This window comes from Marmota flaviventris, chromosome 3 (genome assembly GCF_047511675.1).
Source record: "Marmota flaviventris isolate mMarFla1 chromosome 3, mMarFla1.hap1, whole genome shotgun sequence".
NCBI classification, from domain to species: Eukaryota; Metazoa; Chordata; class Mammalia; order Rodentia; family Sciuridae; genus Marmota; species Marmota flaviventris.
In genome coordinates, this window is record NC_092500.1 from 121,453,935 (window position 1) to 121,479,578 (window position 25,644).

The window sequence follows — 25,644 nt, forward strand, 5'->3', positions numbered from 1 at the left end:
GCCACGCAGGTAAATGGGCACATAGAGGCAGGCTGCTCTTGCCAGGGAACCACTGGAGATTTTTTTTTTTGAAACAATGTGTCCATGTAGAAATAATGAAAATGATGAGCCTCATTTACTGAACACCTGTTATATGCTCGGCAATAATTCTGGTGATTTACATGCATATTGCTAATTCTCATGGTCCCACCAAAGAATAAGTACACCATTTTACAAATGAGTAACTGAGGCTCAGAGATGAAATAACTGGCCCTAGGACACATGATTTGTAGGTGGCAGAACCAAGAAGGGTCTTCCTCCAGAGGCTGGGGACCTCCTTCTCAGCCTGAAAGACTGCAGCTGGGTCTTCGAGGTCCACACACTGTTGTGTATGGATAGCACCTGTTCTGGAAGGATCCTACACTGGAAGTCTCCTGAAGCCAGGTGACACTGGCACTCTAAGTGTCTCTTTTCCATAGACCTCTGTGTGGGGGTTAGGGGTTTGGGAAAGCAAAGAACCAAATCCAGGAGATCTCTGTGTCTGGTCAGGGTGTGACACCTTACATATGTGGCCTCTCCAGATCTCAATTCCTGATCTCCTCCCCACTTGGCTTGGGTCTCAGGTTGTTGTAAGGCTCTGATGAAAGGAAGCCACTGAAAATATTCTAAAGTTCACAGGTAACTGGAGAAGACAGCTTCCACGTACAGAGGCCTTTGTAAGTGCCATGTGCCCTGAGTGGGTGACATGCAACCTGTAATTCTTATTTAGAACTTACGAGGTTGGAGAAATGACCTGCATTCTGCAGATGAAGTTGAAGGACAGCTTAACAGCTTAACTCAAGATCCCACAGGAGCAGAGCCAGGACTGGATCAGGTGTTCTGACTCCAGAGCCCCTGGCCTTCCCTAGATGCTACTACAGCAGGACTGCAGGATGTGAAGCTCCCTCTAGAAGGACCTTCCATCAGGGTACAAGTGCCGGGTAAGGGTGAGGTGGGGACCTAAGGGACCTGAGCTCACTGTATCTGCCCAGCCCCTAAGAGTCCCCTCCTGGCTCCTCTTCTTTGGGCCCTTGACTGGAGCAACTGATGTCAATGATGCCTGCTTCCTGGGTGGTGGCTGGGGGGTGGTGTGGAGGGAAGCGACAGGACCAAGGGCATTGCCCATCCTTGGGGACAGAGCTGGGTGTACAAGAGGAGAGCACATGCACACACACACACACACACATACATCATGGGAGTGCTGGTACACGTGCACACACACACACATATATGCACAAGCACATCTCAGCACGTGTGCGGCACACATCCCAACCAGGCATATCCAGGTGCATGCAGACGCTCAAGGACCCACACGCAGGCTGTACACGCGCAGGGTGCACACACATACCTGAGCCCACACTCAGACTCCTCCCAGGTCCCTGTTCCTTCTAAGTTCAAGTTGTTCAGTGTTCCCTGGGGAAGAGACTGACCTTGTGGTTCATCCTTGGTTGCAAAGGGAAGGGGAGAGAAGACAGGTAGGGCAGGGGAGGGCAGGCTATGGGTGCATAAAGGGCCACTTATTTCGGTCAATGGGAGAGGGCCTCCAAGCGCTTCCACACAGCCCCTGTGCTGATTTCCACTGCACTCACCTGCAGGCAGGCTACCCCGATGCCCACCGCCCCCATGAGCAGTAGGTGGTCAGCCAGGAACTGCTCCAGCTTCGTGATGCAGCCTCCCTGCAATGGAGCCAAGGGTTACACGAGCCTCGGCCCAGCAGGGGCGAGGCCAGGCTGGCTGTCCACTGGGTCCAGCGGAGGCTGAAGAAAGCCAGAGATTAGAGGGCGGGGATCCAGCCTTGGAATCACTCCCAGGCTTCTTGCGGGGCCCCAGGGTTCACGCCATGATTTCTGGGGTTCTCCCAGTAGGAGCTGCTTGTCTTAGGGCTCTGAGACCCTTGGAGGCCCCAAGCACCATTCCCATCTGCCTGAGATGGCCTTTCTGGCCCCCACCGGGCCCCCAACTGGAGCTGGGGCACTCACCTCCACCTTGTAGATGTTGGAGGGGTGGACCCGCTGGCCGCAGCGTGTCACCACTGTCTTGCAGCAGCTGTCGGGCACCCGGCGGCCCTCAGCCTCCCGAGACAGGATGTAGGAGCTGTGCTGCCAGTCAGCCGAGCTGTTGCTCCCACAGCACTTGAACTAGAGGGAGAGTGAGGCCGGAGGTGAGAGGGGCTTGGGTGGGCCCCATGGGCCCCCGAGTCACGGGGCTGCAGGGCTTGGGATTCCAAAGGTTCAACCCCTACATCCTCTCCCTGCCATCCTCCCCTTCCCCAGTTTTGAGCAGGAAACAGGTCCCTCTGGGGTCCTCTCCACAGGACACCTGTTTGCTACCTTGGGAAGCCACCCAGTCCTTTAAGAAGACTATGTTGGGGACTCTAGGGGTAGATAGCGGCTGGGGTCCTGGGAGGGTGGGGCTGTGGACCACTAGGTGGCAAAGCCAGGACCCACTGGGGCAAAACAACAAGGGGGGCATTTCCTGGTCATCTGTGAGGCAGGACCTGGGGACAGGGATCCATCCTTGCCAGAGGTTCCTGGGTCCCCATTCTGGCTTTGAAGCTATCAGAGTCCCCATACCCCAGGGGCAGAGTGTCCCAGAGCCCACGCAGAATATGGCAGCTCGGCATTGAGCACAGGGCTGCTGTGTGCTGAGCAGGACCTGGGTTGTCTTCAGTGCCCAGGGGACGGAAATGCCAGCCCAGGCTGAATGTGATTCAAAGAATGGACACTGATCACTTCTTATCCCTATGAGTCAAGGCACTGAGATGCTAAATCCTCTATAGGTTGGGGGACATGGCTGCGTCAAAGCGGTCTCTGCAGTATGGCATGGGTGGGTGGCAGGCAGGTACTTCATAGTTCAGGGAACAAGAGTTTCTTAGGCACCTACTATGTGCCAGGAGTGAAGCTGGGGACTGAGCTCAAAAACAAGTCAGGTGGGGATCCTGCCCTGGGGGAGCTTCTCATTACTGTTATTTAGTAGGAGAGATAACAGAAGCCGGTATGTGGCCCAGAGGAGGAAGGGGGCCAGGGACAGTGTGAGGGGGAGTCGCACAGGAGTTGTACATGTGTGTCTCTGCATGTTGTGCGTATGCCTTGCTATTCCTGCGCCATTTGTAAAATGGGGACAACAAAAGCCACCCCAACAGGGCTGTTCTGAGCACAGGTTGCAAGGTAAGCACTTAGGAAAGGATCTGGGGAGAGCTAGCTATTAACAAGGGACTTGGAGTCACCATCTTCCTCGAGTGACCTGTGGTACATGGGCACCTGTCATTTGCATACATGTGGTGCCACTGAAGGGTCCTGATGGTGGCCCTGGCTCTGAAGCCACTGCTGTCTTGGGGCTTGGTCTCTCTTGTCTGCAATGTGGGCTGGGGAGCCATATCCTTGGTGAGTCTGAGGCCCACGTCCACATGTCCTTGCCCACACAGATCCTGGTCAGCAACATGGCATTTGCTCTCAGAGGAGCCCTTCCTCACACGTCCCCACCCTGACCTGCGGCTCCCCCTGTCCACCTAGGCCAACCCTGACCTGCTTCCTGGCTACCTCCAGTCAGTCTCCCCTGTAAACCCCTCTCCCTTCCCCTCTAGTCCAAGGGAACCCCAGCCGAGCACCTGGCACGTCATCTGCTGCGAGCTGAGCTTCCAGAGTAAGTGCCCGGGGCAGGGATTGTGTCCCAGTCGCTGTCTCACACAGTTCTTCCCCTGGGAGGCCCAGCAGGTGCACACTGAGCTCGGGACAGGGTGACCAGCAGCCTGTGCCAATCCTGGTTCCTGGCTAAGTGTGTTGTGTGTGCGTCTGTGTGTATACATCTGTCCCTGGTCCCTGTTTGAGAGAAGAGACTCCTCCCTGTGACCCTGACTGGGAGCTGAACCTGAGCCTTAAGGGAAGGAGGTGGGGAAGGGCTGAGCCATGACATCCGGGTGCTCAGGACCCACTGACTTCCTCTACTTGCCTGATGCTTATGGGTCCCAGAGCAAGGCCCTGGGCCTGGGTGGGGTGGCTGGATGGCAGGGGGACTGGGAGCATAGTGGTCACTTAGAGCTGCTTGGAATTTTCCATTAAGGAGCCAGTAGGACAGGGCTGTCCAGTAGAACTGGGAAATGTCCTACATCTGTGCCACTAGCCATGTGTGGTCATTGAGCCCTTGAATTGTGACAAGCATGAGAGGAACTGAGTTTTGCATTTAAGTATAAAAGTGACCTATGACTAGTGGCCACCATTTTGGACAGCACAGGTCTGAGGTCACTTGCCCATTCCCTACCTCTGGCTGGGACTGTGGGCCTCATTGGGGTGTCAGCTGCATCTCTTTTTGGAAAGGAAAGATGCCCTCTCTGTTCTGTTCTGCAGCAGTTCTGTGGCCACCTCACTGAGAGCCTGTCACAGCTCTTCCTCCTGGCGTCTTGGCCCCCAGGTCCCTGAGGAAGGAGAAAGGCAGCTCACGGATAGAAGGGCCTGGAAAGGAACTTCTTATCTTTGTCCTGAGCAGACAGAGTTCTGCTGGCCTGGCCTGCTTCCTGCTCCAGGGGACCCAGGTGGGAAGTCAGCATGAGGGATTTGGAGGAAGCGGTCAGGGGAAGCTGTGGGAGAGGTCAAGGCAGAGGAGGATGAAGGAAAGGAACGAGGGTTCAGAAAGCACCTTTCATGTGCTGGGTGTGGTCAGAGTTCCAGCTCACATTCCCCAAGAGGTTCATGGGGAACAACCTAGGCCAGCCCTGCCCTGCTTCCTGGCTACCTCCAGTCAGTCTCCCCTAGGGACGTGGCAATGGAAGCTCCGAAGGGCGAGGAACTTGCCAGGGTCACACAGGTGGGAAGGAACAGAGTCGGTTGTGAACCTGGGTCTGCCTGGCACCTTACATCTTGCTGTAGACGGTCCACGGAGGCTGTGATCTCCACGGCCCTGGGCTGCCCATAGTTCTCAGTCAAGGTGCGATTCAGGTGCTGCTTCAGTTCATCACTCAGCTGAGGAGGGAGCAGCACAAGGCGGGTGTCAGGAGAACCCTACTCACACTCCAGGGCCCGGGTGTGCTCCAAAGTCCTGCCAGCTAAGTCCAGGACACCGTGGGTGAGGGCGCTGCCAGGGTAGGGTACTTCAGACAGTGTCAAAGGACCCTCCACAGAGACAGCATTGAGGAGGCGCATGGATAGGACGCTGCAAAAATCAGGGCCACCTTGAGGGCCCTGGCATGATGGGCAGAGCAGAGCAGAGGTGGGGGAAGAGACACCAAGGGTCACCAAGGGTCACTCAGAGCTACGAGGCTAGCACCGGCTGCTTTCCAATAGCTGTGGATCTGAATTTGATTACAAGGTTATCTTCAAAGCATTACCAATTGCTACCCTGTGGGCACCGTGTGGACACTGGTTCAATTAACCAGCATGGTGGCACACCCTCTAGCGACCCCAAATCACCTTACACGTGACCTTAAACCCCTGATTCCCAGGCCACAGCAAGGGAGAGGACCAGACTGATCACTTTACCTTGTTCATTCTGGGCAGAAAAAGCCTGAACTCATTTTTAAAGATTAGCTGCAGATGGACACAATATCTTTATTGATTCATTTATTTTTCACGTGGTGCTAAGGATCGAACCCAGTGCGTCACACGTCTAAGGCAAGCGCTCTACCCCTGAGCCCCAGCCCCCAGAACTCCCTTTGATGGTCTTGCATGCCACCCTGCCCCAAGCCCTTCCCCTGGATGTCTTTGACAGATGGATTCAACCTCTAACTATCCTTGGAAGGGGAGAGGGATGGCCCAACCTCCCACGGGGAACTCCCACCACCCCCAGCTCCCATGTTGCACCCATCAGCATCAGCAGAGAATGGCTGGAACCCAGAGAGGAAGATGGGATCCAGATGTGCAGCGGGTCCTCGGGCCTGGGAACCAGGACCACCCTGAGTGGGACAGCCTCAGTGCCCCCTGGCTATTGTTTCTTCAGGGCACTGGCAGAGAATGGGCCCTCTGATTCCACTTACCCTCTGGTAGTACACATGGGCCAGGACGCCTGCCACCAGCTCTACCAGGAAGATGACAAGCAACAGGCAGAAATACTAGGACCAAGGAGAGAGGACAGTCACCACCAGGGATCAGAGCATTCCTGGGACAAATGTCCCTCCCCAAAAAAATGGGAGCAGTAGAGACACCAGCTGGGACCGCCATCACCTACCATCTTCCTTCTCTTACCAGCAGGAGGTCACGACCTCTCTGGCACCAAGTGCCCCCCCCCCCACTCCTCCACCCATTGCCATTGCTCTGCTGTGATCCAGACATCCGCCTCCCCACTGAATGCCCACCGGGTTCCAGGTGCCAGCTGTCATAATAAGGTGGTTATTGCCCTCAAAGTTTGTGGTAGGGGATAGACAAATAAGTGGTTACAATGTCGTGCTATAAATACTACTATAGGGAAAGCTCTAGAAACGGTGAGAGGATCCTGGTGGGGTGAGCAGTCAGAGAAGGCTTCCTGGAGGTGGTGAAGCCTGAGCAGCATCTCTGAGGATGTGGAGGCATTTTCAGGTGGAGGAGGAAGCAGGGGTAGAGCGTACTCAGGGAGTGGCCAGGGCCCAGGTGGCTAGAGAATGGGGGGCCATAAACATTGATGTGGCTGTGTCCCTGTAGTATGCTGTTTTTAAGTCCTTTGGGTATAGTCCAAGGAGAGGAACAGCTGGTTCAAATGGTGGTTCCATTCCCAATTTTCCAAGGATCTCATACGGCTTTTTATATCGGCTGCACAATTTTGCAGTCCCACCAGCAGTGTTATGAGTGTACCTTTTTCCCACATCCTCGCCAACACTTATTGTTGTTTGTATGCATAATGGCTGCCATTCTGACTGGAGTGAGATGAAATCTTAGAGTGGTTTTGATTTGCATTTCTCTAATTGCTAGTGATGATGAACATTTTTTCATATATTTGCTGATTGATTGTGTGTCCTCTTCTGAGAAGTGTCTGTTCATGTCCTTGGCCCATTTATTGACTGGGTTATTTGTTTTTTTGATGCTTAGCTTTTTGAGTTCTTTATATACCCTAGAGATAGCAGCACAATTCACAATAGCTAAACTGTGGAACCAACCTAGATGCCCTTCAATAGATGAATGGATTTAAAAAATGTGGCATATATACACAATGGAATTTTACTCAGCAATAAGACAGAATAAAATCATGGCATTTGCAGATAAATGGATGGCGTTGGAGAAGATAATGCTAAGTGAAGTGAGCCAATCCCAAAAAACCAAATGCCAAATGTTTTCTCTGATATAAGGAGGCTGATTCATAGTGGGGTAGGGAGGGGAAGCATGGGAGGAATAGATGAACTCTAGATAGGACCGAGGGGTGGGAGGGGTGGGAGGGGGCGGGGGGTTATTAATGATGGTGGAATGTGATGGACATCATTATCCAAAGTACATGTATGAAGAGATGAATTGGTGTGAATATACTTTATATACAGAGATATGAAAAATTATGCTTTATATGTGTAATAAGAATTATAATACATTCCGCTGTCATGTATTTAAAAAATAAAATCAATTAAAAAAAAAAGAGAGAATGGGGGGCCAGAGGGGCTGGCTGGGCGGTGCAACCAAGACTCAGGAGAAGGCCCAGGCTGATGTCCAAGAGGCTCCTGGGCCCCTTCCTGCCCCATGCTGCCTCCCAGCCTTCTCAGCCTTGCCGTCTGTTCTTCCCATCACCATGCCAGCCTCCTCCAGGCCCAGGGCAGCTCTTCAGCTCCCCTCCTGCTGGGGCTTCCTGGCTGTGCACTATGACCAGCAGGACAGGCCCCGCCTTCTCCCCTCCCACCAGGCCTTGCACTGTTAAGGAGCCTCTGGACATGGCTGAACCCTGGTGTGTTCTTACAGGAGTCAAGAAGGCAGGCCCACATGGGCTGGGAGGGACCAGGGAGAGGGAGATAAAGAGGTGGGGGGGTGAAGGGAGGAGGGGAGAGGAGGGCTGGGTTGGTGGAGCAGAGGGTGCCGACCAGAGGTCCACATTCCAGTGGCTCCCCAGCTGCAGGGCAGACCCTTTGTGGAGGCTTAGGCCATCTGGACAGGGGATCCCAAGCTCCTGGGTGCTGGGATGAGGATGGGAGAGGGTGGCAGGTTCCATGAGGGCATGTTCCCTGGGCCCCATGGTCTACAGCAGGGAGCTGGCAGGTGGGTCTGTGGATGGTCCCCCTCTGCCCTCTGAACTAAAGTCCAAAAACCTGGTCTGAAAGGCTGGTGGCCAATCAACCAATGGGGCTTGAGTCCGGTGCCGCCACTCTCTGGCTCCGGTTGGGTGACCATGAATGCCTTACTGTAAATTAGGAAAATGTTCTCCAGTGAGAAGACAGTGGCTCAGTGGGAGCTGTTCAGGCTGGATTTCATCCTTGACTGGTCGCCTCTGGAGGATGCAAGCTTTAGGGCCATGCATGGTGGCCCTGACTGTGGGACCGGCTTCCCTTTCCTCTCCAGTGGATAATGGCTCTATGGCCTGTCCTGCCCACCCTGAGTGTTGGGAGGACTACAGGAGGGGAAATGCGCTTCGTGATGCTCTTCCCTCCTTCTTCCTTCCCAGGGCTCACAGCCCAAAGGCGTGAGGTGAGCAATGCTTGTGAGCCAGAGGCAGCACGGTCATCCCAGGCCATGTGTGGAGCTGCCCATCCCGTCAGACAGTGTCAGAGTGAGGCTGCATCGTCACTCAGGGTCTTCCCTCTCCTCCACCTCATGTTCCTCAGGGCCCCTGCGTACTGGGTCCCTAAATTCTCTCTGATGTGGCTGTCCTACCTGCTGGTTCCAAGTGCCCTCCTCTCCCCTTGCCCTACCGTGGTTCTGAGGACAGCCCGGTCCTGTCACACAGGACCTGTGGGCCCTGAGGGCTGGCTACCTCCAGGCCTCCTGGTGCACACCTGTGTGCCCCCCGAGGTGGGAGGAAGGGGTGAAGGAGTGCCTGTAACTGTCGGGGAGAAGCCGCAGCTGCTGGCAGCGACGAGGGCAGCATCTGGCCTCCCGCCTTCCCTCCATCAGTGCTGTCAGCTGTAACTGGCACACGGGTGATCGTCCTGAAGATGTGGCCATGTCACGCTGCTCCCCTGGGGAAGCCACTGCTACAGTTGCTACTGAAGACAGGTGGGGAAGAGAGAGGAGGGAAAGGGAGAGACAGGGACGCACACTGCTCGAATTAATGGCAGGCTAGCTCCCCAGAGACTTGTCTGGGGCATCCCACGGACTAGTAATTGACAGGCCGACAGTGGGAAGGGAGGGGCATTAGTGCTGAGCGGAGTGAGGGCTCCAGAGTGTGAAGATGCCGTGGGAGGAAGGTGAGGGCCAGGCCTGGGGATCTGAGGGGAACGAAGCCAGGGTGCTTGGTGGGCATGCGCTCTGGCTCCAGGCAGCAGCTTCTGTGCAGATTGGCTGCAGGTGTGTGACTCACCTGGGCGGGGGAGGCCCTGAGTCACAGCTCCCTGTGTGACAGCTCCCAGGAGGCAAAGGGTGGTACTCATTGAGATCCTCCGGCTCCAGGGTCCTGGCAGCCCTGCCTGTGGCTGGCTGAAGTCCCCTGATAATGAGGCTAGGTCGCTGAGGTTTTAGCCTTGTGTGTCCATGGGTTCTCACAAACGCCTCACCTCTGCCCTTCCACTGAAGGGTGGCAGTCCTTCCAGACACGTCCAGTGGACTTATCTCAGGACTCCTAACTGCTGTCTGGGCAAATCTGAGAAGCATTCCTGGTGTCCCTGAGTACAGTTCCCTTCCATACAGGCCACACTGTCCAGCCTTGGAGGATTTGACCTCCCTGGTCCCCCTGCCTGGAATTCCAGTGCCCGCTGTCCTTCAATGCCCCAGCTAGGTCCACTAAGCCATCCCTGGTGGGCAGTACCAAGCCCCTGCCAATGCTCGCAGAGGTCCATCTGCCTGCTTCCTGCCCGACGAGCACTTTCTGCTTGCTCCTTCCCTCTGAACTGGGAGTCCCTGCCTGCCCGCCACACTGCTCCCTGGGTTGGCCTTCCCTGGTAGAACCACACAATTGTACCCACTGCTTGGTCTCGGTTGATTTGGCTGCAGGTATCAACCTCTGATGGCAGCTTCTGGGAAATGGGGCCACTCCCTAGATTCTTCTGGCTCCTCCACAGTGGCTGGAATGGTCTTCGGTCTAGGTGTCTGCTTGGGAAACACCCCCTGGTTTAGATGGAGGGGTATGTTGCTTACAAAGTATGCCTCTGAGACAACAGGAGCTGGACAGAACCCACCAGAACAGCCTGGCATGATTTTCCTCCTGGAGGCCATTCAGCAATGTCTGGAGACATTATTTTGTGGTCACATCTGGGAGAAGGCAGTACTACTGGCACATTAAAAGTAGAGGCCAAGATGCTGTTGACCATCCAGTCACGCACGGGGCACTTCCCACAATACAGAATTATTTGATCGAAAAGGTCAGTAGGGTCAAGGTTGAGAAAACCTGAGCTAGATATTTGCCTTTTAATTCTAAGGCTGATGCTGGGATCTGATTTGCATAAGTGTCTCTGTGCACTTTGGGAGGCACAAAAAGAAGATCTTGGAAATGTTCCCTAACTTCTGAGAAGCCGAGAACTGAACACAGAATCAATCCTCCTGCCTGGGAGGGCAGGAAGTTGCTCACCTTGACCTAAGCAAGGGCCAGGAAAGTCTAAACTGCTTCAGCTCACATCCCCAGAGGATCTGGAGGCTGGAGAGGGAGTTTCATGGGGCTAGGGACATTCCTCACACTGATGAATGGTTCCCGGGGGAGAGTCTTGTTTTCTGAAATAGTTGTAGATCTCCCCAGTTGCTTTTAGTGAGCAGAGAAGGGATGTGCTGCCATTAAAGTTTGTAGAAGAGATTAACTCTAGGAAGCCTGGTTCTGGAGTCACTTATTGTCTTCTTTTACATTTGGTTTGGTATTGGTTTTTGAATTATTAAACAAAAACCAATAAGGAACTCTCAGCTAATTTGTCATTTGTGTGAGTTCTATTTAAACGCAATTTAGTGTTTAACTTTTGCTGTCCTGCTTTCCTAGCTAGCCATGCCAGGGAGAGCCCACTGTTCTCTTGAGGGGGTACCCAGAATTGTTGGCATATGGCTTAGGAGGTGTGTTGGCCATGCACGCGTAGGCACCAACAGAGGGCATGCAGTTTTACTTCAGTGGGAACAGTGGCGAGGCATTCCTTCCAGTAAAAGAAAGAAAAAATTAACCTCTCCTAGGCAGAATCAGTGCCTTATTCATCTGAGCAGCCCCTGAGTACCCCAGTGGGTGCTCTCCAGCAATCACAGCCAACACTTTTGAGCTCTCCCCAGGTGTCAGCCCATCTCCACAGTGCTCCACGCCATCTCCCTGCCACCCTGGAATGAGTACTAGTGTTACTCATCTCACTGCCACGTGAGCGTTAGTCTCAGGCTCATCTTATAGACAAGGACACGTGCTTGGAGGAGCTAAATAGCTTGTCTGAGGTCACACGGCAAGTCCATGGCTGAGTGAGGAAATGTAGGCAGGAGTTTTGGCACAGACCTCGGTCTCCTGGTGGCTGAGTGGTACTGTCCCCACTAAACAGCTGATGGGCACATGGATGAGCTCGTGTAGGGTGAATTCTGCATGTTGGGGGTATGTGGCTCTGGTGGACATGGGGGTGGCAGCAGATGAAAGTGGGTGGGTAAAGGTGGAGACACAAAAGAGGAAGTCCAGGAAGCCCTCCCCAGGCCCAGAGCACCCCTCTCTGCCCCACGCTTAGTCCCCTGCCAGCTGCTCCGAGTGCCAGAGAGGTAGACCAAACGTGCTGCACATGGTCCTCCCCTGGCTGGGCTGCCCTCCTCCCTTCGAGCAATGTTGCAAGAAAGTCCTCCACCTGCCCCTCCTGGGCTCCCATGCCTCTCTCTGCCCCCTCTGCCCTTCCCAGCCAGCTCATCTTGGAAGCCAGTAACTGTGGGGACAAACCTGTGTGCACACAAAGCCTGGACCCCAGGGAAACTTCCAGTTCTGAGCTTTTGCTCTTGCTGTCCCACTGCCTGGAATCCCCTGCCTGACTCTTGTTCTGCTCATTGGCAGCGGAGTCTCTGACACTCAGCTGTGGCACCACCTCCACGCAGCCCGCCCTGAGCCGGAAGTTTCTGACCTGTGAGCTCCTTGCTGGTGTCCTGTTTCTGAACCTCCCCCTGAGTCCAGGATCTCACGGCTTGTCAGGCTCCTTGGGACTCTGTGGACTCGAGTCCTGCTTGCTCTCCTGGTTCTGATCTGTACCCAGTCCCTATGAACCCAGGGGCTATATCTGAACCTGTCACTTTGACCTCCAGCCCTATAACCAGCTCCACTTGGATTTGGGTGACTGGCCTGCTTCTGCTGACTCAGGGTGGCCCTGAACTTTCCAGAAGTGATTGATCACCTATGTCTAGATCTGGGGAAACTGGTAATGAGAATTTCAAAGAAAGGTCATGTAGCATCTGTCCCCATGGCCTCCTTAAGAAACATCCCATTTCAAAACATGCCACACTGGTCCCAAACCATAAAAGGAACCAGTGTATTAAGCCCAGAATGAGCCCCACACATTAATCCCTCCTCCTGCTTTATATATCAAAGTGGTTTGTTTTCATTAATTCTTTAATGGAACAGTTTGAACTAGAAGCAGAATTGAATACTTTCTAAAATTATAGGTCCAAAAGGAAACCAGGACAGTATAGCATTCTCTGGACCAAATCAGTACATTCTCTCAGAGGCTCTGCAGGAAATATGCAGAAATATTTCTCCTTGTGGCATTAAGGTGATTAATTAGGAATCTAATCTTTGGATGGACTTACATCACATGGGGGCAAGCTGAGCCCCGGGTAATTTCTGGGACAGATTTGCTGGGCATTAGACACAGGCCAGCTCAGCCTCAGCTGGTGCCATCTCTGTGGTTAAGTTTTAAGCACTTCATAAAATTGGAATTTCAGACTTTCTCCACTGGACAGATTTTGCCAAAAAGAAGGGAGCTTGGTGGAAGTGTTCCTCTGTTGTCTCTCCCACCATTCTGCATGATCAGACAAAGAAATGGTGGTAAAGTTTCCTGCCAGGCCTCAACCTGACAAGTGAGGCTCCGTGTCCAGGTAGGCTTGGCTGGGGTGGAAGTACCGGCCTATTCTCATAACAGTGCAGAAGCACACAGAAGAATCCAGATAGGCCAAGGTTAAGTTGCAGGGAGAAGAGCCCATGAGGCTCCCAGCCGGCTGTGAGAGGATTACAGAAGCAGGCAGAGGGAGGGTCAGAGAGCTCAGAGCAGCCAAACAGGAAAAGATGGAGCCAGCTGTTTAAGCAGCAGTGACCTCGGGGCAAATTATTTTTCTGGCAATTAACCACAGGCTGGAGGCAGTCAGCTGTTTGTGCAGAAGACAGAGGATGTGGACTGGGAAGCCTCAAGCCATTCTTGGAACAAGATGTCGCAGTTGGAAAGATGAAGGTGACCTCTCCCCATCCTGGCACCAGCCCAGGACTCACAGGCTGGGCTGCAGGGCCACGGCCACACTGGATGTTGGGCCTCAGCCATTTCACCTGGGGCTGCTCTACACTGAAGAGGCGAGGTGTGCCCCGGACACTGGCTGATCCTGACACCCAGTTCTCCTAAGTTCTGCTGGAAGCAGAGATGTGGACCAGGGCTGGGCTGACGACAGCTCGGAGAGGGCAGGGCAGGGACTATCTGCGCCCTGGGGAGGCAGGAAGATTCCAGAGGTACAAGAAGTTGTAGCAATGGCCATCCAAGTCCAAGCCAAAATGTTGGGGGTCCATGAGGATCACACTGCATGCATGTGTTGGGGGTGGGAGATATGGAAGGAGAATATGGTTCCAGAAATACAAACCCCAGATAGATGTCCACTAGGTTTCAAGTGGGGGCTACTCAGAGTTCATCTGAATGGGCTGAGCAGGGTCCACAGTGGGTGGCAGGGCCTGGCTAGCTGACTGCTGGGGTGAGGACCAGGCTCTATATGGGGACACATGGCCTGGGGAACACAGAGGCTGCTGTTGCCCAGTGGACTTAGGCATGGGGGAGAAACTGATCCCTGGAAGGGCCTAGCTTTCCCAGTGGCTATCTTCTCACAGGCTGGTGGGGAGAAGGTACGGCTATGGAACAGAGGGCCTGACCAGAGGGCAGGGGCAGGGACCCCAGGAGAGGGTCCATAGCAGTGGCAATTCTAGGATGAGACTAACGACAGGAGGAAGGCTGAGGAGGAGAACTTCCAAACAAAATTGAGAGGCAGGAAACACCAGGCTCCAGGGAACAGGCAGCCGGGAGGTTAGGAAATGTCCTGGGCTTACGTCGGTCAGAGCTTCTGAGCAAGTCCAAGGATGAATTCAGACCACTTACAGGGCCTTTACCTTCCAGTACAGGCATCTTGTATTCCTCACTAGACTTCAGACAAGGACAGAGTCCCCGTCCCCTGTCCTCCCTCTGCTTCTCACCCTGCCAGTGCCCAGCAGAGCAGGTCAGGCTGGGAGAATGTGCTGGAAACGCTTGTTGAGGTCGATGGATCAGGCAGCCCCATCCGTGTCATATGGAGCATTACACAGGAGGGGAGGTGATGGAGGAAGTTAATCGACTGTAAAAACTGCCCATATAGAGAATGCTGCGGCAGGTGGCAATGACCAGGTGTATCCGCTGCAGCCCGAGGACACAGAACGGTGCTGGTCAGGGAGAAGAGATGACACAGAAGGTACCTTGGCCGGCGAGTCCTGGATCAGCTTGCTTCTGTGACAAGATGCTGTGTGACCAGCACAAACCATTCACCCTTTCTGGGTCTTCTACATAAAATTCAAGCTTAGATGGGAAGGATGTCTTGGTGCAGTATCTCCATCAGCCCTGAAGAGCCAGGACCAAGCATCCTCCCTCCTGCTTCCTGTCTGCTGTGCAGGGATGTCTAAGGAAACACCTGGGCTTCTCCCCAGTTCTTGTCTCACTGCTGTTCCTCTCTGTTGGTGAGCAGGCTTTCTGTTCTTACTTTGGAGTCAGGGAATGCCACATGCCCTCCTGTCTGCCCTGCGGTGGGCTTAATGGGGCACACAAGCTTGTCTCAACCGGTGGTGGAGAGGTGCCAAAGTTTTTGGCTGCAGAAGGAAGGTCACACCCTCTAATTAGCAGTAACAGTGATCCTTTGACCCCCATCTCTTTGGCTCCTGTGTCTTATATTTCAGACGATTCTAAGTGCCTCTAAAACCTGAGCGTGAACTAGGGCACTGAGTGTCAATTTGGGGCATAGACTCCTCAAAGCTAGGGCCAGGACCTGGCATACAAGGCGGGAATCCAGACACTGCCACCACTAATCTATTCCCCACCTGGGCTGGAGGGGGCTGGCAGCCCCAAGGTTTGCCATTGATGCACAGCAGACATGGGCAGGAGGTGTGGATCAGACACTCAGGAGGAAGGTGTGTCCTTCTCTCTCCTGGTGTCCCTGGCACAGGACAGGGATGCAGCCAACTCACACTCCCAGGTGAGGTGCAGTGGGGTGGGGATATGCAGTTCTTTAAATGACCACCTTGCACCTATTGACCCCTTCCTTCTGTCGGCCCAGCAGAGTGGAATGGTCATGGGGCTCCAGACGGCCTCAACAGATGTTGATATGTCCGGATGGGGCATTGTGATGATAGAGTTCTCACCCCAGATCAATAACCTTGACCGCAGTTCAGCTCCAGAACTTCCTTTGCAGGTATGTGCTTGTAGAGTATGATCGGTTCCAACGTCAGCAGATGAAACGTCACTGGGAAGAAGGGAGAATCTGCATGTGCACGCAGGCTGCCAATCATTTGCTGAAGGATGGCCGTCATTCAGATCGTCTTTCCTGGGGCTTCCCCTGCACACCAGCTCACTTGGCCAGTACGGGCCCTGACTGTGCCTAGGTAGGGGAGAGGGTCTGTCTTATGTCAGTTTCCAGAATCTGCCCAGGAAAGGAAACCAAATAATGGAAGGACAGTATAGAATCCCCAAATGTACTCTTGGATTTGGGATGCCCTCCTGATACAAACTCGTGCGTGCGTGTGCACACGTGCACATGCGCGCACACACACATATACACACAGAGTTTCTTTTTGACCCTCTTTTATTAGCCTTGTTCTGAGATTTGGCTGGGCTGGGGTGACAAGGAGCCCCGCTACAGGGATTATCCACCCACACATAACCGAGTTGACCTTTTCTAACTAGGCCAAACATCTCCTGTGGCTTCAGAAGAGGAACGATTTCTGCCACACCTCCAGCATCCCAGAGCTTTGGACTGGATCAGGGGGCAGGCAGCCAGGAAACGGACCCCCAACCATCGCCTCCATGCTTCCTGTTTCATTCGGATAGAAACTGGGGTCCTGAGTGATGGACAGGCCTGTTCTCTGGGTGGGAGGCATTCAGGCAGAGCAGGTAGAGTCTACCTGGCATGGGCAGGGGTATGGGGGAGGCCCTGCAGGGAGCATTGCCACTCAACAGGCTGTGTAAGCCCCTGGCTGTGTGTCCCCAGGGAAGACTCTCTCTCTGGCCAAGGATGGGGTGGAGAGCCATCTCAAAGCATGCTTTCGCATGGCCCCCAAACTAAGCAAGGCCAATGCAAAGGAGCTGGTGGAAAAGTCTTGCAAAGAGGAGGGGTCATGTTCCACTAAGGAGCTGTATGGATGTATCTCACATTGGAACCAATTTTAGCTCCAATTTCAGGCCTTTCCTGATGACCTCGACAGGCCGACTCTGTGGGTCTCTCTGCAGCCATCTTGAGGCCAGCATTTGAACTCTCCTTCCCAAAGAACCTGAAGAGAGGTCCTCTTATCCATTTCCCTTCCTCCACTGAAGAAACCTTGCTGGATGTCTCATTCTGTTGGAAAAGAACTGCAGATTTCCAAATCCCTGGTTGTAGGATCTGTCCCTTTGGGACTTAGGAGCAGCTGACTCAAAGATCAAAGTGCCATCAAACAGAGTAGGCGATGACCACCCTGTGGCCAGATGGTGAGTGGAACAAGACAACCTAATGAGATTTTGGGTGGATGCAAACTCCCAGGGCACAGGGACCGGGCTCTCTCCAAACTTCATCTCATCACCAGCTTCTTTGGGGAGTGTGGCCTTGGCCAGGATGTGGGTATCCTGGGAGAAATGGCCCTAAGAATAACTCTGCCTATTTAGGTTTCTTCTCAAAGGAGGTTGGTCATGGTGATGGTGATGTAAATGTTAATTAGAGCTACCCTTTTATGATCTTTATATAATGTGGTGACTCGTTTCCTAAGACCTTAAAATGCTTTTTCATTATCCTCACACCTCATCCCATAGAAAGATGGAAATTCCAAGGTAGCAAGGACAGGCTGAGTGGCCTGCCTACCCAGGGTCACAGAGAAACTTGGGTAAATAACAATAAAATCTGCTTTTGAGCCCCAGCCTGGATATCATTGCCCTGGATTGGAGACCTGACTCCCTGGCTCACCAAATCTTGGCATCCTGGATGGAAGCTTTGCCATTCTGGGTCCCCTCATTTTTAGAAATTGGTTTCTAGAACTTTTTACTTTTTCCTTCATCCCCTAAAAATATAAGAGCTCCTGATGAAGACCCAGTTCAGTCTGAGCCATCCATCTTGATCTTCACTGTACTGACGATATAAAAGTTTGCAGAACCCAGACTCTAAAAATAGCCTCCTCTTTTGATCTTGGTGGCATCGGTCCTGGTCATTGGCCTTAGGCTCAGATGGCCTGAATTATCTGTCCCTCTTGTGTAGTCTTAGCTAAAAATGAAGAGCTGGTGTGAATAATTTAAAGCCCATTCCCTTTCCCCTTCTGCAGATTTCCAATGCTAAGCCGATGGTTTCAGCACCCTCAGAGACGCACTATTCACATCCCTGATGAGCATCTCCTTCTTAGAAAGTGACTTTGATGGGCTGCAGTTGTCCTAGGATGAAGGGCTCAGCCTGGGACAGACAGTGTGCCTGCATGTGGGCTGGACAGCCCCTCCCTGTGAACTTGAGATGCTAGTCCTCCCCCTCCTCCCCTTCCAAGTTGGATGCCCATCATTCGGATGCCCAGTCTTTTCATCTGTCCCTTTTCTCTTTGGGGATCACTTTGTGTAGAGCCGGACGCCCTGCTTCTCCCTTTCAGTTTCCCTCAGCCTTCTACCGATTAAAGATTTCAAAAGGAGTTTGACGTGGGGGAGGAGATGAAACCAAGAAGGAGCCTCCAGGAACCACATTGCTTGGTCTAAACAGGAGCCTGGGTTCTAAGAAATTCTATTTGTGTTAGCCCACGAGTGGCCGACGGGGACTTTCTCTGTTTAAACAATCCAGAGCCCAATAATTCATTGCTGGGGATGGGGCCAGGATGTGGCTTACTCAGGACCTTCTGCTTGCCCCTTTGTCTGTCCTTGGACCAGCTGTGTCACTGCTTCTTTGGGGGTGGGGGATGGGAGGCAAAGCAGAGAAAGAAGGTTCTAGGCTGTGGGGTGTGCTGTTTATTAGCTTGTTGCCGGAGATGCCTGATCCCACTGTCCTATACAAGTGCCTGTGTGTGTGTGTGTGTGTGTGTGTGTATGTGTGTATGCACATGTGTGTACACACACACACACACACACACACACACACACTTATTCCTGAAGATTAATGTCCTATCTGAGGTGCAGATGGTAAACATTTTCTTCCATTTGGAAGGCTTTCTCTTCATGTTCTTGATATTTCCTTTGCTGTAAAAAAAGCTTTTTAGTTTGATATCATCCCATTTATTGATTCTTGATTTTACTTCTTGCACTTTAGGAGTCTTGTTGAGGAAATTTGGTTCCTAAGCCAACATGATGGAGAGTTGGGCCTATATATTTCTTCTATTAGGCGCAGGGTCTCTGGATCTAATGCCTAGGTCTTTGATCCACTTTGAGATGAGTTTTGTGCAGGGTGAGAGATAGGGATTTAATTTCATTTTGCTACATATGGGTTTCCAGTTTTCCCAGCACCATTTGTTGAAGAGGCTATCTTTTCTCCGATGAATGTTCATGGCATCTTGGTCTAGGATGAGATGACTGTATTTATGTGGGTTTGTCACTGTGTCTTCTATCTTGTTCTTGACCTCAGTTTCAAGCTGGTGCTTCCTCATATGGATGTTCAGTGACACTGAGCCAGAGAGGTCATCCGTGCTGGGTGGGGTGTGCATGGACACAGGCATATCTCTTCAGAAGAAGCAGAACTAAGAAGGAAGTATCTCAAACCAGATTGTCCAACAGCCACTGTGCCCCAGTCCTGCCTCAAGCCACAGAGGGATGGCATAGTTCTCTCCATTTTTCAACCCTTGAGTTCAGAAGGTGAGCTAAGGACAAACATAGGCCCTGACCTTCCTCTACGTCTCATCTTTCCTGCACTGCCCTGGGCATAGAGCTTGGTGCCCTCTGAACAGTCCATGCAGACCAAGGGATAGGCTGTGCCCAGGGAGGCTGGAGACAACTTTCATCATGGATCAGCCAGGATGGCTGGACAGATGGTGGACTGTGTAAGAACTGAGCGAGGAGGGAGGGGCCATGAAGGTGTGGGGAGCAGGGCAAGGGCAGGAGCTGAGCCCTCGGCTGTCCTGACCTCTGAGACTGCCCAAGGAAAGGGCTATTATGATGAGCCTTCTCACAAAAGCCAGTAGTTTGGAGTAGGCCCTGGTAGTGCCTGGGCAAGCTCACCCTGCAGGGTCCTGCAGCCTGGAATCTCTGGGTGGGTGTTGGACTCCATGGCCCTCCACACTGAGCCAGCTGTGACCCTGGTGTGCTGTTACCTCCTCACTCTAATGGAGGCAAGGAAGCCCATGGATATTCAGGTGTCCAGGTCCTACTGCCAGGCTTCTGGTCTCCCCCTACCTCTGGGGCTGGGCCCTGTCCCAAGTTCTCCTCTGTATCCAACCAGATCTCTGGGTGCCCCAGATCTGCACTGCCTTCCACAGGATGGGGAGCGCCGTGTGCTGACATTTACATCCTCCCCACTCAGCTCCCGTGCCTCCATCTTCCATCGGTATCCCCAGGGCAAGTGCATGCTTGGAGGGGATTCTGAAGACTGGGTTTTTAGTCCAGCTCTGCATCTCTGAGCCTCGTCTCCTCATCTGTAAAGTGGGGTGAAAATACCTCTGGAGGCCAGGAGGTGTGGTAGGTCACATGGTCTTGGGAGATGGACAGCACGCCCCTCACTGGCAGCATGTGTTGTCAATTTAAATGCTTGGTATTTTCTCCCACTGCCTACACCGTTTTATGTATATAAGGGCTTTGAGCATCTGCGGATTCCATGGGGGTCCTGGAAACATCCCCCAGCAATACCAAAGGACAACTGTACTCACTCCAGGCCATGTGAGGGAGACCCAGGCTGGCTCAAAGCACCCTGTCTCCACTGCTGAAAGAACCTCAAAACCCACATCTTGGAGGCCGGTGTACTGTAGGGTTTCACCCCCTACAGCACTTCACTGTGCACCTGCCAGCACCCTGGCTCTGGGCTATTCCTCAGAATAAAATGAAGGAATTCTTCAAAACAGGGGCGAGCCATCCAGCTGGGTGTGCATGCAGCAGCTTTTATATCCAGGGCGAGAAACTAGGTCGCTGCTGGTGAGAGAGGCTGCAGGCCCACCCTCAGGCTCCCGGGTAGCACCCCTCCCCTGCTGACTCCCCAGAACCATGTGCAAGACAGAGTTGCAAAGTCCACAGTGGACTCTGGGTAGCAGGCGTGGGGACCGCAAGGGCCCTCCAGGCCCCTTCCTGAGGCCTGGTTTCTCTTTGAGACCTGGGCCAGTTCCTTGCTCATTCAGACTGTTTTTCAGCCTCCTTGTCCTTTCCTCCTCTGCACATTGGTCTTGGCCCCAGGAGGAGCTGTAGGGTGAGGAGGATCCCCGACCAGAGATCCTCCTGGGCCACAGGAGCCAGCCACTGCCAAGCAGTTCAAGGGTGCCAAGGAGCTGGGTCCGCCCGAGTCCTGAGTTGGACTCCAGGCCTCTGGCTCTCCTGCAAGTTCCCCACCTGGCCCTTTTTCCTGACTCTGAGCAGGTGTGGATATTCTTCCCAGCTTCCCAGGAGAAGTGTGTCAAGGAGCCCACAGAGCCTATAAACAGTAGCCATGAAGCACCCCAGCCACACAACCAAATTAATTAGACCTGATTGAGCTCATGGATGGAGAACATGTAAAACAACATCACAGGGATGTAACCGGAAAATCCAGAAACTTTACAGGACAAACGACCTCATTCCTTCAACCCATAGATTGAGAGAGACAGAGATTGAAATTGATGGTGGAGCCCAGAGACGGAAAGAGACTTAGGAAGCAAATCAACCAGTTTTAACACATGGACCTAGTTTAGATGTGACTCAAACTTAAAAAGAAAGAAAAGATTCCCGGTCAGTTGGGGTAATCTGAAACCGTCTAGTTATTTCATGATATTGAAGAATGAATTGTTTTAAGATATGATAACAGTAATATTGTTATGCCTCCTAAAAAAAATAAGGATCCTTAAGTTTGAGATTAAATATGTGCAGATGACATGATGGGGTGCCTTCAAAATGCCACCGGGGCAGAGGAGAGGGCAGTCATGGTGCACGGGAGAGGAGGTCAGCTAGTGAGGACAACCGGTGACCCGGTGAGGATCATGGAGTTCTATGAGCATACTCCTTATCTTTCCAAAGGAGGAGGAGGAAAAAGAGGGAAGAGGGAGAGGAAGAGAAGGAGAAGGGGAAATAGAGGAGGAGAAAAGGGAAAGAAGGAGAAAGAGAAGAGGAAGGGGAAGAGGAGGAGGAAGAAGAGGAAGCGGGAAAGGAAGGGGGGAGGAGGAGGGGAACGGGCAGCAGACGCAGAAGGCCGCAGCACGGCTGCCACGGGGGTCCTAGGACTCAGGCAAACGTGGCGACCCGGACCCTGGAGGGCCTCCCTGTCCCTGGTCCTTCCGGCCCCAGCACCTTTCTCATCCAGGGCTGAGGCCACTGTCACAGGGGGCCGTGGCAGCGCAGGACCTGTCCCCAGCCCAGGCACTCACCGTGGACAGGCAGCTCTGCTGCTCCCGGATGATGGCGCCGAAGCCCAGGAAGCCGGTCACCACGACCAGGGCGCCCGCGAAGATGAGGATGTAGGCGGAGGTGGCGAAGGTGCTGGAGGCCAGGACGCTGAGGTAGCCGCTCTTCTCCACCAGGGTCCACACGCCCACGGCCATGACCGCCGCCCCGCCCACCTGTGGGGGACTCGGGTGGTGGCAGGGTCCCCGGGGGCAGAAGGCCTTAATCTAGTGCCCACCACATACCCACTGCATAATAAAATATGAATATGATGTTCATATTATATGATCTTAAACTGATAATAGATTCCTGTGACCTTTTATGTTAATATAAAGTCATACTGTAGCATCTAAATTAATAATAGCCCTACTGTGACCTTTAAACTAAATAATATACATACGGGGCATCTAAAACAAATGGAATCATTGTCCCAATGCCTATAATACTAGTATGATATCAAGAGTGGAGCATCTAAAACATATAATATGCTTTGAAGGCACCATCTTACTTAGCCTCCAAAGAGCCTGAGAGAATAGTTTGGGTGCCAGGTTTTATAGATAGGGAATGGAGGGTAGAGAGATTAGAGACTTGTGGGGTGTAGAGGCAGATTCTGAATCCCAGTGTGACCCCCAATTCCATGCTTCTTAGTCTGATGCAGATTTTGCTCCTATCATGAGGCAGGAGAACTGTGGGAAGGATCAGAAAGTCCCAGAGCTGCTCCTCCCCATCACTCTCACCCTGAGCTTTCTTCCCCTCATGGTGCGCCTCTGCTCTTGTCCACATGTCCCCTTGGGGCACTTATAAAAATTGCCTTCCAGTTCAGTTCCTACAGCTGGGCCACTTGTCCCTAAAGAAACAGGACCACAGAGGAAAGGCAAATGGCCTGGGGTCACCTCTAGGTAGGGGCAGAGCCAGGATGAGCACACAGCCAGGGCCTGCCCACTCCATCACACCGCCTCCAGCCTGGGAAGGCCATCATGCTCCACGCACTCCTCTCAGGAGGAGGAGAGATTTCTTTGCAACTGTCTCATTTCCTTTTGGTCTCGAGAAGGGGGCAGGGAAAGGACACTGCCAATGTGGAGGTCTGGGAGTTGCCTCCTCAGAAGGAGCACCTGGGAATACCGCTGGGGCGGCTCAACTTGCCTGATTAAAGAGGCTGAATAACCAGTTCTGTGTCACAGCCAGCAGAGCAGATGGGTGTGCATTTGCACACACGTGTACAGGCATGAGTGTTCTCAGGTGCCAGATGTGGCATTTTAGGGTGTTGGTCCAGGACCCCTGAGATCTCTGGTTATCTCTACCATCTGTTCCTGGGAAGGTGGACTCCTCCTTGGGCTCCTTGTCCTCTATCTAAGGATGAGTCCGTTTCCTCTGATGAGGAGTGGTTCTTCCTCAAGGGGTCCTGGGTGTGGAAAGAAATGGCTTTCTCCCTGCTCCATCCACTCCTCAGTACCTATCCCTGTGTAGGGTTCCCCAGGTGCCCAGAGTGACTCTCTGTACCCCGCCCCCCCCCCGTCATTTCCCCACTTTCTGTTCTGGATGGTCACAGACCTCAGCTGAGTGGTCTAGGCACCTACGCAGCTCAATTTTCACAGCTCTGCCTTTTTCTCTCCTGAGCATCCCAGTTGCTCTGTGAGGATGAGGAAGGGTATATTATCTCTGTTTTGCAGATGAAGAAACTGAGGCTTGCAAATAATAAGAACATTCCCAGGATAGCACCATTAGGGAGCAGTTCAGAACTGAAATCTAAAGCCAAGTCTTCCGAGGGCAAATTCAGGACTTTGTCCTGGGATCCTGTGGAGTGGGCGGGCCTGTTCTTACACTTGTGCTTTTTAAATAGATGCAATTTCTTCCAAGTGACATTTAATCTCCTTGGCACCTTCACCAGGTAAGAGAACTTGGTGGAAGGACATTATACAAGGGCTGCAGCTATACGACTCCATTTCTTCCATTCTATGATGCACATTTTTTTTTCTCTCTAAAATTGGGATGCATCTTATGATTTATGGTATCTTACAATTATACTTGGCAGCACTTTTTCTTAGTGGTTCAAAAAACAATGGTGCATCTTACAATTGTTGACATCCTAGAGTCAATGAAATCCTGGGATTACGATGGGATTTTTAAATTTGTTGTGGGTGTGGGTTATCTTGGTCCACACAATCTCCATGACAAGAGAAGGATTTTCTGAGTCTGGGTCAATGGACTTGAACAATGGATGAGAATGACCAATGGAAAGTCCCATTGGTTAACCTCCATGACTAAACTATCCCACGTATAATGCCTTTGGTCACCTAGAGCATATCTGGAAGGCTTGGGTGAAGCTGTCAACTTTGTATAATTTGCGACCTAAAGAGAGTTCCTTAACCTCTCTGGTCCTCAGTTTCTTCATCTCTCAAATGAGGGAGTTATATTAATTAGATCAGTGGTTCACAATCTATAACCACTAAGGACCCCTTTGATTACTTTTTCCCAAGGACATTATGTTTTGAGGGCTTTTGCCTACCAAACATAGTGCATTAATTAAGCAATAATTCATTTCTCATTTTTTATTAATCAAAGGCATATCATAGTGCCAGGAAGAGATTCTGAACAGCATGAGATAGTCAACATGACCATGCTGAGTTGATCTCACTCCAGCAGAAAAGATGAGAAACATGGCTTTTAATGGGTACAGTCCCTTTATAGATATATATACATTATCCATTTCCCATTAATCTAGTTAACCCCATCTCTTCCAAACCAGAGTGTGGGCTGAGCATCTGAATCTGGGACCACCAAAAGGGTATGCTTGGGATGGCCTGGGACAATTAATGTATTGGGGTACATGGAACCCACTGTGAATCTGTGGATCCTTTGTCTAGAGAAATGATCATTTACATAGAACAATTCTCAGATTCATGTCTGTAGTCCATTCTTGTACCTCATAATGAACCCTGGACTAGATGGTCTCCTTCTCTATGTCCTCCTATTCCTGGCTGCACAATCACCTGTGAAAAACCAAGGCCATGACCTGGGCCAATCAGTGTGTCCAAGAGGGGGACCCAGGCATGAATACTTTATAAAGTTTCCAATGGTCCCCTTAAGAACTGCCGCCTAGTTTTCATAATTAATAGGGGACCTAGGTGTTCCTTCCATTTCTTCCCAGAAGGTGGCGCTGTGCTGGGTCTCATAGAACACACCAGGCTCCCTGGTCATGTTGGGGACTTGGTGTCTTGAGGCTCTGGACCCCTGGGCTGGGAGCATTTGCCTGGAATGCTGTTGGTATTTATTTGGGATTTAATGCTATCCTTTCCCTCCATCTTTGGGTATGATGTGTGATAATGAGGAGCAGGATTTTCCACCAACAAAACAAAGCCTGGGCTCCCAGGAGGAGAGGTGGGGGCCAGGAGAGATGCAGCCCCAGGAGAGGAGCACAGTTGGTTCCATTTGTGGAGCTCTGTCCTTTATCAGAGCACTTGAGAATTTGCAAAGCAGGCTGAACCCCCAGGCCTACCAGGTGACAGCTGGGTCCCCAGCCACGGGGCAGAGTCTGGGGGGCATCTGGAGGGACATGCTACCCTGATCAAGGCCTAGAAAACAGCATGTAATTCGTTTGTCCAGAGGAAATCAGGACATGAGTCTGAGTCCATGGGGCCTCCACCCCTCCCCGGAGTGCTTCATCTGTGGCTTCTGAAGGGAAAACAACGTGTGATTAG

General features: G+C 52.4%; 1 protein-coding gene across 2 annotated transcripts in view; it reads right to left on the minus strand.

Annotated features, from left to right (window-relative positions):
• The window catches only part of Tspan11 (tetraspanin 11), a 73,425-nt gene that overhangs the window by 9,422 nt on the left and 38,359 nt on the right, over window positions 1–25,644 (minus strand). Inside the window, exons 3-7 of one of the 2 annotated variants that reach the window (XM_027951185.2) lie at window positions 21,931–22,122; window positions 5,984–6,058; window positions 4,869–4,973; window positions 1,998–2,156; window positions 1,608–1,694 (exon numbers count right to left, since the gene is read on the minus strand). In XM_027951185.2, coding sequence (XP_027806986.1) covers window positions 1,608–1,694; window positions 1,998–2,156; window positions 4,869–4,973; window positions 5,984–6,058; window positions 21,931–22,122 — 618 coding nt within the window. The remainder of the gene's footprint in view (window positions 1–1,607; window positions 1,695–1,997; window positions 2,157–4,868; window positions 4,974–5,983; window positions 6,059–21,930; window positions 22,123–25,644) is intronic. The other variant, XM_071610328.1, reaches the window with a different exon arrangement.